General features: G+C 39.2%; 1 protein-coding gene and 1 pseudogene across 14 annotated transcripts in view; both read right to left on the reverse strand.

Annotated features, from left to right (window-relative positions):
* Window positions 1-444: 444 nt before the first annotated feature.
* LOC129019691 (protein PAT1 homolog 1-like) lies at window positions 445-1157 on the reverse strand (annotated as a pseudogene).
* Window positions 1158-5696: 4539 nt separating this feature from the next.
* Window positions 5697-13686, reverse strand: part of ZNF780B (zinc finger protein 780B) — a 44424-nt gene continuing 36434 nt past the window's right edge. For all 14 annotated transcript variants that reach the window (XM_054462734.2, XM_054462740.2, XM_063657707.1 and 11 more), the window contains one exon: window positions 5697-12184. In XM_054462734.2, the coding sequence (XP_054318709.2) occupies window positions 9915-12184 (2270 nt within the window). In that variant the 3' untranslated portion in view covers window positions 5697-9914. The remainder of the gene's footprint in view (window positions 12185-13686) is intronic.

Here is a 13686-nt window from a genome sequence, read left to right on the forward strand (position 1 = left end):
GAGGTCCTGGGCCAGGAGGCCGCTGCTGTGGAGGTGGTATAGCAGAGGGTGGAGCACTAAAGAAGGCATGGAAGCCTGGTTCTGGGGGAAGCATCTGCCCAACTTGCCCTTGTAGCAACTTGGGATTCATAGCAGCAAGTGGACTACCAACAAATCCAGGGACCCGTGCAAACTGGCTGGGAGACATCTGTCCAGGCTGTAGCTGTGCTCCTCCAAGAAGCTGTGCTCTCTGAAGGGGGCTGAGAACAGGAGGAACACTAGGAGGAAAAGGGTGACCCAGGAGGGAAGAGTTCAGGACACTGTAGAGCTGATTTGGAGACATCCTCTCATCATAGGGACCAGGATAACATGGTGGCATTGGGGGCTGAACATGGACAGGCTTCGAACGCAGAATCTTCCAAATTGGCTTTCCTTTTCAGTTGCTGGTTTCAGGTGGAGGAAAGTCTATGGAATAGGACTGCACAGGCTCTGTTGGGTAAAGCTGGGTACAGCCATCTGCTTAGGTGGGGTGCCTATGAGGACAGCTCTAACAGGAGGACTGCCAATGACAGGTGAACTTGACCACCTTGGTAATGCATGTTCAGAAAGGTTCCAATCATTTTCTGGACCCTTGGGGGGTCTCTGAGGCAAGGCATATTCTAATACAGACACTGCAGACATTTCCTAAGCGAGCAGTGGCCCTCGGATTTGCCTCATAACTTCAGATCCATCCCAGATACTAGAATTCAGATTTCCTGGTTGGGGCTGTAAAACTGGCCTGGTCTGCACTGCCCTCATGACAGCTGGATCTTCTAGTTCATTTTCAATCACCATCTTACTGAGCCTTTCTGCCAGATTCTCCTCATGGTCACCCAACAAGTCCATTTCTTCCCTTTCTCCATTGCCTGTTTGTTCATTAACTGCCACTGGTAGCTTCCAATTCAGCCAGGCACTCATGTGCTTCCTGCCAATCATCATCAACTGCACCTGACCCAAGTGTATCATCATTGATCAATCTCCTCATCTTCTTCTCTCAGTCCCTGAAATCCATCTTCATCTTCATCCAGAAGACAATCCTCCCAAGACTCATAGTGGAACATTCTTGGGGAAGTGGGGAGGGAGCAGGAAGGGGAGTGGGGGAGGGAAGGAAGAAGAACTGACTCCCCGGGCTCCTCCATGGGCAGGTCCTCCACCAGCTCGCAACCCCTGGCCACCGATTTCTGTTTCTCTTTATTTGTTCCTATGAATTCTAGTTACTGTCATGTATCATTTCCTTACTCCAATACAACTCTGCTGTCATTTACTTCCTTTATGCTGCTATTGTCAAATATATTACATTTCCATGTTATAGGCCCAACAATATAATTATGTACATATTGTATTACACAATTGCCTTTTAAATTTATTAAGAGAAGTAAAAGAAATGTGCATTTGTACTGCCTTTTGTAATTTTAATTATAAATATTAGTTATTTTTAAAAATGTGATTTTGAATTTCCATGTGGATTTACTTGCTTTGTTTGAATAACCTTTACAATTTCTTATGTGGTAGGTCTGGGAAGGGCTTTATTTCACCTTCATTTTTGAAAGACAGTGTGTTACTGCTTGACAGAGCTTTTGTCCTTTGAGTACTTTGAATATATCATCCCACTACCTTCATCCCCTCCATTGCTTTGGATAAGAAGTCAGCTGTCGATTGGTGTTCCATTGTAAGTGACACATCATTTTTCTCTTATATTTTTCAACATTTTCTTTCACTTGTAGCATTTCTACTGTGATAGGTCTGTTCATGGATATCTTCGCATTCATTCTGATTACAGTTTTTTGAGATGCTTGTGGGTATTGATTAATGTTTATTCAACAAATTGTGGATGTATTTAGCCATTATTTCTTTGAATATTTTTGTGCTCATTTCTCTTTCTCCTTTCCTTCTGGTATTCTCATTACATGTATGTTCGTGCACTTAAAAGTTATTTCTTCAAGCCTCTGTTCATATTTTCTTTGTTCTATTTTCTCATTCTATTTTACATTTTATTTTCTTATTCTTTTTTTCTAGTGGGAAAATGGAATTGAGGTTGCATAATTTCCATTGATCTATTTGAAAGTTTTCTATTTACTTTGCCGATCAAATTTATTTAGCCCTCCTAATGAATTTTTTATTTTGGTTACTGTAGTCTTCAACTCCAGAACTTACATTTGGTTCATTTTGTCATTTCTCCTTATTGATTTTATTTGATGAGACGTTATCTTTATATTTTCCTTTACTGCTGTGAATATATAATGGCTACATCAAAGTTTTTGTCTATTAAATATGACATCTGTTCCCTGTCATAGGCCAACCTGTTGCCTGTTTTTTTGTTGTTTTGTTTTTTTTGTTTTGTTTTGTTTTTTGAAACAGAGTCTTGCTCTGTTGCTCAGGCTGGAGTGTACTGGCGTGATCTTGGCTCACTGCAACCTCTCCCTCCTGAATTCAAGCGATTCTTGTGTCTTAGCCTAGTTATAGGCACATGCTGCCATGCCTGCCTAATTTTTGTATTTTTAGTAGAGATGGGGTTTCATCATGTAGTCCAGGCTGGTCTCAAACTCCTGAGCTCAAGTGATCTGCCAACCTTGGCCTCCAAAAATGCTGGGATTACAGATGTGACCCACACACCTGGCCTGCTTGCTATTCTCCTGTGTATAGGTCCAACTTTCCCATTTGTTTGCATGTCAATTTATTTTTATTTTCCTAATAAGTAGACATATTAGGAAACATACTGTAGTGATTTGCCTGTCCACTCTCCAGAGCTTGTTCTTGTTGTTGTTTGCTTGGTTATGTATTTTGTGTTTTGGCTAAGCTATTTTAGTAAAATTGATTTCCCTTTCCCCTTGCCGTGTGAAGTATTTTGTGTTGTTCCTCAGTGTTAAACATATGCAGTTACCCTGGTGTGACAATGGTTTTAAACAGGAGTCTCTTTGATTATCTTTCCCTATCTCTCTGTTAAGATGACTGCCTCCTTGGTATTATTTCCAGCCCACTAGGCTTCGCTGCCTTCTATCTGGTCACTCCATTGTTTTCAACATTTCTTTGGAGCATAAATTATTAAGCAGTTTAATATAATTTAAGTCAGGCAGGGCTAGTTTTTGAGGCCAGTTCTTAAGGTTTCTTTTGACCTTTGGAGGGCTCCTTAGCTGTCTCTTCCCATGGAATTATCTGATTAACTACCTGGCCTATGGTTTATGTTGTTGTGTTTACTTTAGGGGAGCTATTTGTTTGACACTGTTTCAGATAAATTCCATTCCTTTGGAGAGAGCTTCAGAGCTCTGTTCTTACGGACTGCCACTCCCTCTGGACAAAATCTCTGAACCACCATTCTGGGTAATGGGCTGGGTGGTAGCCATCTTGTTTTTTATGTTATGAAACCTCTGCCTTACAAGCAAGTGGAGGCAAGGGCAATCTGGGTCCAAATCCGAGTTCACTGTGCCTGGGTAGAGTTTCCAAACTGTGGGTGGGGCTGGGGGAAGCAAAGGAGCCCCAAACCTCTTAGTTGCGTTCACCAGGAATTTAGCCACTTTAACCAAGAGCTGTTGGGGATAAGAAACCCTGGAGGCATGCCCCTCCTGTTGATATATGACAAACCTTGATTGACAGCTGCAGCCCCATCATCTTGGCAGCATCCACCCACAGTGAAGCTTCTATCAAACTGAGCTGTGAGGAGTAATAGGGAGTGGGTTGTGTCTTAAATGCCACAAATTCTCTTACCAAGTTCTTGGTTCTTGCCAAGTTTTAGTAGAATTTCTTGATATTTCACTGCCTATATACTCTTTGGACACTTTCAGACCTCAAATGGCAAGGTTTTTATACATTTTTTTGCCAGTTTTATTAGAAAATGAGTTTGCAGAGCCCCCCATCTACCATCCAGAAGTGGAACTACATATAGTCATTTAACAATAGTTTAGCATTTTCTGTCGTCTCATTCTGGAGAATCATAGATGTGGCAGAAATACATATTCTTGAAGAAAAAAATATGTCTCCCTTATGGGTACTGTGATTTCAATAGGGTGTGGGATAAGCACATGACAACATGCATGGGATAGACACTCTGTTCTCTACAGATCTGTGCTTTTGAGTTAGAGAACATAATATATATTGATGGTTATTACTTTTAACATGTGACAATCTAGTTGTAGCATTTAAGATTAAATTTGGTTGTGAGTAAAATAGTAAAAGTGCCCCAAATTAAAGTGGATAAAAGATCATAAAAATTAATTTCTCTGTCATATAATATGGACGTAAGCCTGATATTGTGGCCTTGCTCCAAACCAATCATGAATTTTACCATTCTGGCATCAGAATGGAATGAGCACTCAGACTTATACAGAACTTGGAAGAATAGTAAATAATTCTGGATACCCTTCACCCAGATTTCTCAAATATTAATATATTAAGCTAATGTGTTTTAAGAAGTTTCCAGAATTGCCAAAATATTCACTTACATCCTCCTTGCCATAAGTTATGTCACATGACAACACCTTGGAGAAATAACTGCAGTCCTTATTCTAGACAGTCATAGCCAACTGTTAATAAAAATTACTGGTTCTATAATCATGCAAGCAGGATAGAATGGATATGGGGGCCTAATAAATAACAGATCCTGACCCACTGAGGAATCCATGGAGATGGTTTCACTTTGATCAATTACAAATAAAGACAGTGAATCCCTAGAGACCACAACTTGTGCAGAAGACTCATTGAAATGGAATGGGATTCTGGAAATTAAGACACCCAGGTCTGTTATCCCTCATACCCCAAGCTGGATGATCACAATACCCTGTAAAATGATGACAGAAATCTTGTCTCTACTTTTTCTTCTTTTCTGGGGAGTCTATGAACATTCAAGATAACATCCACTATTGAATATTCTAAAACAAGTTTCTTCACAACGCTGCTCAGAAACACCATGACAAATTTGAATCAGAGCAGTATCTCCAAAAATGGGAGGCAGATTTATGTATCATTTGAGCCAGGCCTTAACAGGAGATAAACTCCTCAGCTGTTACCCTACATAAAACATAATTCAATAAAATACCAAATGCAAACAAGAGCAGATCATAGAAATGTAAGTTGAGAAAAATCAGAGTGAACTTCTGACCTTATGAAGATATTTTCAACTCTGAAAATATTAAAATAATTCTAACAAAAGCAGCATCTTTTTTTCCATACCTGTAACTGCCATGTGCACCCACAGTGGCCAGATTTTTTGGTCTCTAATGCTTTTTCCCTCTAAAAGGAAGCAGGACTCCCTAAAATAAGAGGGTATTAAATAATGAGTTGATTCCATGACTCAGGACAAGAGGCATGGGGGACATGAACCAACAAACAGGATCAGTCTAAAATATCTTCTTACGGACTGAAAACAATATTCCTTTAAAACATCAAAAGAAAAAAATAAGAAGTAAAAAAAAAAAGCAAATGGATTTCTACTGGCCACATTATGTCAATTTGAGCATAAATAATCATAATTACTACAGGTGCTTCTCAACTTATGGTGGGGTTATATCCAAATAAACCATCATAAATTGAAAACATCATACACCATATGTGCATTTTTATGACCTACAATATTTTCAATTTAACTATGGGTTTATCTAGACATAGCCCCATTTTAAGTCAAGGAGCATACTCTGAGTATGTCTTAGTCCATTTTGTGTTGCTGTAAAGGAATGTCTGAGGCTGGGTAATTAATAAAGAAAGAGGTTTATTTGGCTCACTGTTCTGTAGGATTTACAAGAATCATGGTGCAACATCTGCTTCTGGTAAGGGCCCCAGGCTGCTTCCACTCGTGGCAGAAGATGAAAGGGGGCAATGTATGCAGACATCACATGGCAAGAGAGGAAGCAAGAGGGTGAGGAAGGAGGTACCAGGCTCTTTTGAACAACCAGCTCTCAGAGGAACTAATAGAGTGATAACTCACCCCCCAATCCAGAGAGGACATTAATTTATTCATGAGGGATCTTCTCCCATGACCCAAACACCTCCCATTAGGCCCCACCTCCAACATTGGGATCAAACTTCAATATGAGATTTGGAGGGGACAAATATCCAAACTATAGCAGCATATTACTTTAGTACTATTATAAAGCTGAAAATCATAAGTCAAACCATTTTAAGTTGGGGATTACAGGCGTGAGCCACCATGCCTGGCCATGATTTTTAAATTTGTACATACTTGGTTTGTAACTTTAACAAACATATTAAAGTGTTTTATTATGTTTGCAAAGGGACTCTGACTTCCAACATAGTACTGCCAAGATTGCATGATGATAGAGTTTCATTGAAAGGCTGCCAGGGATCTTTCTTTTATGACAATTCTTAATGATACTACCGGGATGTGCAATGACCCATACAGGAGTTGCGCTGGGTTAATACCCAGGGAATCTTTTGATTTCAAAGAAGAAAGTTCAAGAGAATGAATAGAAAAAAGATGAAACTGGAAATAAAAAGTAGGAACATAAGATTTGAAAGCCAAGTTTTATATAATCTTGTTTTATAAGTTGTATAACATCATTGCAATATCAATACCTGAAAAATACTTGGAAAATTATAACTTTACTTATGATTATAGAAGCAATTAAATGGTAAAAGATAGAATTAAGTAGTCTATCGCAAGAAAAATCACCTGACCAGGGTATATTCATAAAAACAAGATAGCTATCAATATAAATTATCACTTTATAGATTTTTTAACACAATGGGATAAAATCACAAAGGATTATTCTTAATCGTAAAAAAAAAAATAATCTAATTCATGATGCCACATTGGTCTCATGTTTTGTTTTGGGGTTTTTTTGAGACGAAGTCTCACTCTGTCGCCCAGGCTGGAGTGCAGTGGTGCAATCTCGGCTCACTGCAACCTCCACCTTCCAAGTTCGAGTGATTCTCCTGCCTCAGCCTCCCAAGTAGCTGGGATTACAGGCATGTGCCATCACGTCCAGCTAATTTTTTTATTTTTAGGAGAGATGGAGTTTCACCATGTTGGCCAGGTTGGTCTCGAACTCCTGACCTCAGGTGATCTGCCCACCTTGGCCTCCCAAAGTGCTGGGATTACAGGCATGAGCCACTGCTCCTGGCCTAATGGTATCATGTTTTACAGCTTGATTTAAAGGGTTAATTTTTTTTCAAAGTTTATCAACAGCTCACGTACCAGCCATGGTATAGGTGCTGGTGATAAATGCTGAACAAAAAAAAAGGTTCCAAACAATCTTGGCTCCCTACATAATCCGAAGGGTGCCAGTTTTGTACTGAGTACAGTGTCAGCCATATCACACAAGTTGAATTATGTTGACGCTTTAATGGCATTCATTTCTCAATGGTCTATTTCAATTTTCATTTTGTATTCAATCCAGGGCTTAAATACACATGACTATAAATTTTCAGAGATGACAATGTCTCTCCATAGATTACTTACCCACTACAAACTAAATCTTTACAATGGACTTATGGCAGTTACCAGCTTACCCAAATGATCATCCTTAGTTTTCACTAATGCAAGGACCTGTACTTAAATGTTTTCTGACAGTACAATATGACATACAAATAACCTACAAAGTATTCTTCCCCAAACGTTTAATCTAGACCTAAGAAAGCCTCTGGACTTACATTCCCTTGTACAGAAAATACAACCAAGAACAAGGCTAAATGACACTATAAAGAAAGAAATCTAAACACATAGCCGACAACATTTCTGGGCTACTCCAATGTCATTTTTTTTAAAATGAGGAGAAATTTTCTAGACCAGTGGCTCTCTAACTCTGGTTGGTATCACAGACACAAAACCTGGAGAAATAATAAAAAACAGAGGCCCAGGCTTATAAGCTAGGTCTACACTTCTGTAGGTTTACCAAGTTCCACAGGTGATTCTGATACCCACCATAATTTGAGAGCATACCTTCATGGGGTTTCCATGCTACAATACACTAAAGAGAGATAACCAAATGCAATGCAGAATCTGCAATGGATACTCCTTAGAAAATGAACAGCTGTAGGCCAGGCGCGGTGGCTCACGCCTGTAATCCCAGCACTTTGGGAGGCCGAGGTGGGTGGATCACGAGGTCAGGAGATCGAGACCATTCTGGCTAACACAGTGAAACCCTGTCTCTACTAAAAATGCAAAATATTAGCCGGGCGTGGTGGCGGGTGCCTGTAGTCCCAGCTACTCGGGAGGCTGAGGCGGGAGAATGGCATGAACCTGGGAGGTGGAGCTTGCATTGAGCCCAGATCGCATCACTGCACTCCAGCCTGGGCGACAGAGCGAGACTCCATCTCAAAAAAAAACAAAAAAAGAGAGAGAAAGTGAATAGCTGTAAAAGATGGTTTGCAGGCCAATGAAGAAATCTGAAGATGGAATGATATTACAGAATTATGAATATTTTCCTTAAGGGTAATTATGGTACTATGGTTATATGATATTGTCTTTATGTTTGGGTAACACACATGCTGATGTAACAAGGGGTAAAGTGTCATGATGTCTAAAACTTACTCTCAATGGTCTAAAACTTATTCTCAATGGTACAACAAATATACAAAAAATAAATGTGGCAAATTGTTAACAATTTTGAATCTAGGTGGGGGGGGGATATGGGTATATATTTTACTATTCTTTCAAAACCTGCAACAATTATCAACTAGGTTCACCATCTTTTATGGGCAGGATTTGTGGTATCCCCAAACAATTACACTAGTAACATCAAAAAACACTGGTCACAGATCACCATAACAGATTTAACAATGAAAAAGTTTGAACTATTATGAAAACTAGCAAAGTGTGACACAAAGACATGAAATGTGCACATGCTGTTTGGAAAATGGTGCTCATAGACTTATTCACTGCAAGGTTGCTGCAAACCTTCAATGTGTATAAAATGCGGTAACTGCAATGCACAATTAAGCAACGTATGCCTGTATCCAGTAAAATATTTCATGGGTAGTAAACTGTGAACATGGCAGCTATTCTACATTCCTCACATCAATAACTTTCTCACCAAAATTACCTTCTCTGAACTCTAAGGCATTTAGTGTGGCTATAAAACATCCCACATTCCTTAACACTCAAAGGAGTTCTCAACAGTATGAATACTCTGATGTTGAGCAAATCCCAGGCCACGATGAAAGTTCTTCACACATTCTTTTATGTTCACAGGATTTCTCATCAATATGAATTCTCTGGTGTTGAGTAAATTTTTCATACACAGTGAAGGCTTGTCTACACTCCTTATATTCATAAAACTTCTAACTATAATGAATTTTCTGATGTTGAGTAAGCAGATCATTCACAGTAAGGGTTTGCTCACATTCTTTACGTTCGTAGGGTTTCATGCCAGTATGAATTCTGTGATGTACAGAAAGGACTGAACTAAGTCTAAAGGTCCTCCCACATCCTTTACATTCACAGGGTTGCTCACCAGTATGAATTTTAACATGTTGAACAAGGCTCGAGCTACAAGTAAAGGTCTTTCCACATTCTTTACATTCATACGGTTCATACCAGTATGAATTCTTTGATGCGCAGTAAAGACTAAGCTAAATCCAAAAGTTTTCCACATTCTTTACACTCACAGGGTTTCTCAGCAGTATGGATTCTCAGATGTACAGTAAGTTCATAATTACTGCTAAAGGCCTTTTCACATTCCTGACATTCATAGGGTTTCTCATCAGTATGAATTTTAACATGTTTAACAGGTTTGAACTATGACTAAAGGCTTTCCCACATTCTTCACATTGATATGGTTTCTCACCAGTATGAATTCTCTGATGTACTCTAAGGTTTCTACCACTGGTAAAGCATTTCCCACATCCTTGACATTCATAAGGGTTCTCACGAATATGAAATCTATAATGTCCATGAAATTGGTAATGATATTGAAAGGCCTTCCCACATTCCTTACATTCAAAGGTTTTCACCCAAGTATGAATTTTCTGATGTTCAGTAAGTTGCTACTGATGTCTGAAGGCTGTCCCACATTTCTTACATTCAAAGGGTTTCTCACCTGTACAAGTTTTTGATGCAGAGAAAGTTGTAGATGAAGTCTAAAAGCCTTCCCACACTCCTTACATTCATAGGGTTTCTCACCATTATGAATACTCTGAGGTTGAACAAGGTTTGAGCCACGATTAAAGGCCTTCCCACACTCCTCACATTTAAATGGCTTCTCACCAGTATGAATGATCTGATGTTCAGCAAGCTGTGTCAGAAGACTAAAGGCCTTTCCGCATTCTTTACATTCAAAGGGTTTCTCACCAGTATGAATTTGGTAATGTTCAGTAAGCTGGTAATGATATCTAAAGGTCTTCCTACACTCCTTACATACAAAGGGTTTCTCGTTGGAATGAATTTTCTGATGCTGAATAAGGTTTGAACCACGACTAAAGCCTTTCCCACACTCCTTACATTCATATGGTTTTACACCAGCATGAATACTCTGATGTTGAACAAGGTTCGAGACACGATTAAAGGACTTCCCACATTCTTTACATTCAAATGGCTTCTCACCTGTGTGAATGTTCTTATGGCGATTAAGCTGGGTGTGAAGACTGAAGGCCTTGCCACATTCCTTACATTCAAAGGGCTTCTCACCAGTATGAAATTTCTGATGTCGAATAAGGTGCATATGAAGTCGAAAAGCTTTCCCACATTCCTTACATTCAAAGGGTTTCTTTCCAGTATGAATACTTCGATGTTGATTAAGATTTGAACCACGACAAAAGAATTTCCCACATTCTTTACATTCAAAGGGTTTCTCACCTGTATGACTTTTCTCATGTTGAGAAAGTTGTAGGTGAAGTCTAAAAGCCTTCCCACACTCCTTACATTCATAGGGCTTCTCACCAGTATGAATACTCTGATGTTGAACAAGGTTCGAGCCACGATTGAAGGCCTTCCCACAGTCTTTACATTCAAATGGTTTCTCACCAGTGTGAATGTTCTTATGTCGAGCAAGCTGTGTCAGAAGACTAAAGGCCTTTCCACATTCTTTACATTCAAAGGGTTTCCCACCAGTATGAATTTGAGAATGTTGAATAAGTTGGTAATGATATCGAAAGGCCATCTCACATTCCCCACATACAAAAGGTTTCTCATTGGAATGAATTTTCTGATGCTGAATAAGATTTGCGCCACGATTAAAGCCTTTCCCACACTCCTTACATTCATATGGTTTTACACCAGCGTGAATACTCTGGTGTTGAATAAGGTTTGAACTACGATTAAAGGACTTCCCACATTCTTTACATTCAAAGGGTTTTTCACCTGTGTGAATGTTCTTATGGCGATTAAGCTGATTGAGAAGACTAAAGGCCTTCCCGCATTCCCTACATTCAAAGGGCTTCTCACCCATATGAATCTTCTGATGTCGAACAAGCTTTGTCAGAAGAGTAAAGGCCTTTCTGCATTCTTTACATTCAAAGGGTTTCTCACCAGTATGAATTCGGCAATGTTCAATGAGTTGGTAATGATATCGAAAGGCCATCTCACATTCCCTACATACAAAGGGTTTCTCATTGGAATGAATTTTTTGATGCTGAATAAGATTTGAACCACGATTAAAGGCTTTCCCACACTCCTTACATTGATATGGTTTTACACCAGCATGAATAATTTGATGCTGAGTAAGGTTTGAGCTACGATTAAAAGACTTCCCACATTCCTTACATTCAAACAGTTTCTCACCTGTGTGAATGTTCTTATGGCGATTAAGCTGGGTGGGAAGATTAAAGGCTTTTCCACATTCCTTACATTCAAAAGTTTTCTCACCAGTATGAAATTTCTGATGTCGAGTAAGTTGTATGTGAAGTTGAAAGGCTTTCCCACATTCTTTGCATTTATAGGGTTTCTCTCCAGTATGAATACTCTGATGCTGAATAAGATTTGAACCACGATTAAAGTATTTCCCACATTCCTTACATTCATATGGTTTATGTGTATTATGAATAAGAGAAGCATGAGTATAAGCAGGTATTTCTTCATAGCTGATGATCTTGTGATTGATATATCCCTCTTGATGTCCTTGTGGTCCCTCAAATCTACTACTATATTCTGAGTCATTTCTAAAATAAAAGGCCTTGAGGCCAAGTGTTTTACTTATTTGCTTTATAACATGTTTGGGTAAATTTATTTCAAAAATATCATTTTCTGGAGATATTTTCTCAGGTCCATATTTTGACTCCAAATCTGAAAGAAATGAAGAAGGCAAACCTATTTTATTTTCCTATAACACACATGCATACAAAATCCATTAAACAAATGGCCTAAGTATAAAATATAATACTTTCAGGGAAGGGATCTGAAAAAGGAAAAGGGTTCCAATAATGAAGAAAGTTTATGTAAGTAAGATGGTGGTGTGCATAAGGGAACAGGTTAACTTTGTCAAATTTAGGTGTGAATCAAAACCATTTGGTAAGATTAAATATATTGATATTCAAGCAACTCAGATGTACAGAATCAGAATTTTTAGTGAAAAAAGCTTTTTTTTTTTTTTTTTAGACGGAATTTCACTCTTGTTGCCCAGGCTGCAGTGCAATGGCACAATCTCAGCTCACTGCAACCTCTACCTCCTGGGTTCAGGATTCTCTTGCCTCAGCCTCAGCCTCCAGAGTAGCTGGGATTACAAGCATCTGCCACCGCGCCTGGCTAATTTTGGTATTTTTAGTAGAGAAGGAGTTTCACAATGTTGGCCAGGCTGGTCTGGAATGCCTAACATCAGGTGATCCACCCAACCTGGCCTCCCAAAGTGCTGGGATTACAGGTGTGAACCATTGCGCCCGGCCTCTATTTTTTTTTTAAGAGACAGGGTCTCTCTCTGTTACATAGGCTATAGTGCAATGGCATGATCACAGCTCACTGCAGCCTCAAACTCCCAGGCTCAAGCAATCCTCCTGCCTAAGCCTCCCAAGTGGCTACAGCTACAGGCACATGCCACTATGTCTGGACAATTTTTTTTTTCTTTAGTCTTCTTGCAGACCAAAGTCTGGCTAATTTTTACTTTATTTTTATTTTTACTTTGTAGAGATCGTGTCCCACCATGTTACCCAAGCTGGTCTTGAACTCCTGGCATCAAGCAATCCTCCTGTCTTCATCTCCCAATATGCTGGGATCACCAGTGGGAGCCATCACACCCAGCCAAAGCTGTATTTTTAATATCTCTACCAGATGATTCTGATTCAGATAAAAGTTTACAGATCATACTTAAAACTGGTTTGAATGATTTATCTTTAGTCTTAACAAGAAATCCAAAAACCTTAACACAGAGAACAAAACTTCCTATCAGGGCACTGTCCTCATTTGTGGCTGATCTCTAACCACTCCCTCCTTTTAGCAACCAGAACATGATATAACCTTTCTCTTATCTTCTTGCTTGCTTAGACTGCTTCATCTTCCAAGAATCCTCTGGCCTTGCTCTTTATAACAAACATCCAACTCATCTTTTTTTTTTTTCTGTTTATATATATATTTTTTTAATTTTATTATTATTATACTTTAAGTTTTAGGGTACATGTGCACAATGTGCAGGTTTGTTACATATGTATACATGTGCCATGTTGGTGTGCTGCACCCATTAACTCGTCATTTAGCATTAGGTATATCTCCTAATGCTATCCCTCCCCCCTCCCCCCACCCCACAACAGTCCCGGAGTGTGATGTTCCCCTTCCTGTGTCCATGTGTTCTCATTGTT

This window comes from Pongo pygmaeus, chromosome 20 (genome assembly GCF_028885625.2).
Source record: "Pongo pygmaeus isolate AG05252 chromosome 20, NHGRI_mPonPyg2-v2.0_pri, whole genome shotgun sequence".
In the NCBI taxonomy this organism is placed as follows: domain Eukaryota; kingdom Metazoa; phylum Chordata; class Mammalia; order Primates; family Hominidae; genus Pongo; species Pongo pygmaeus.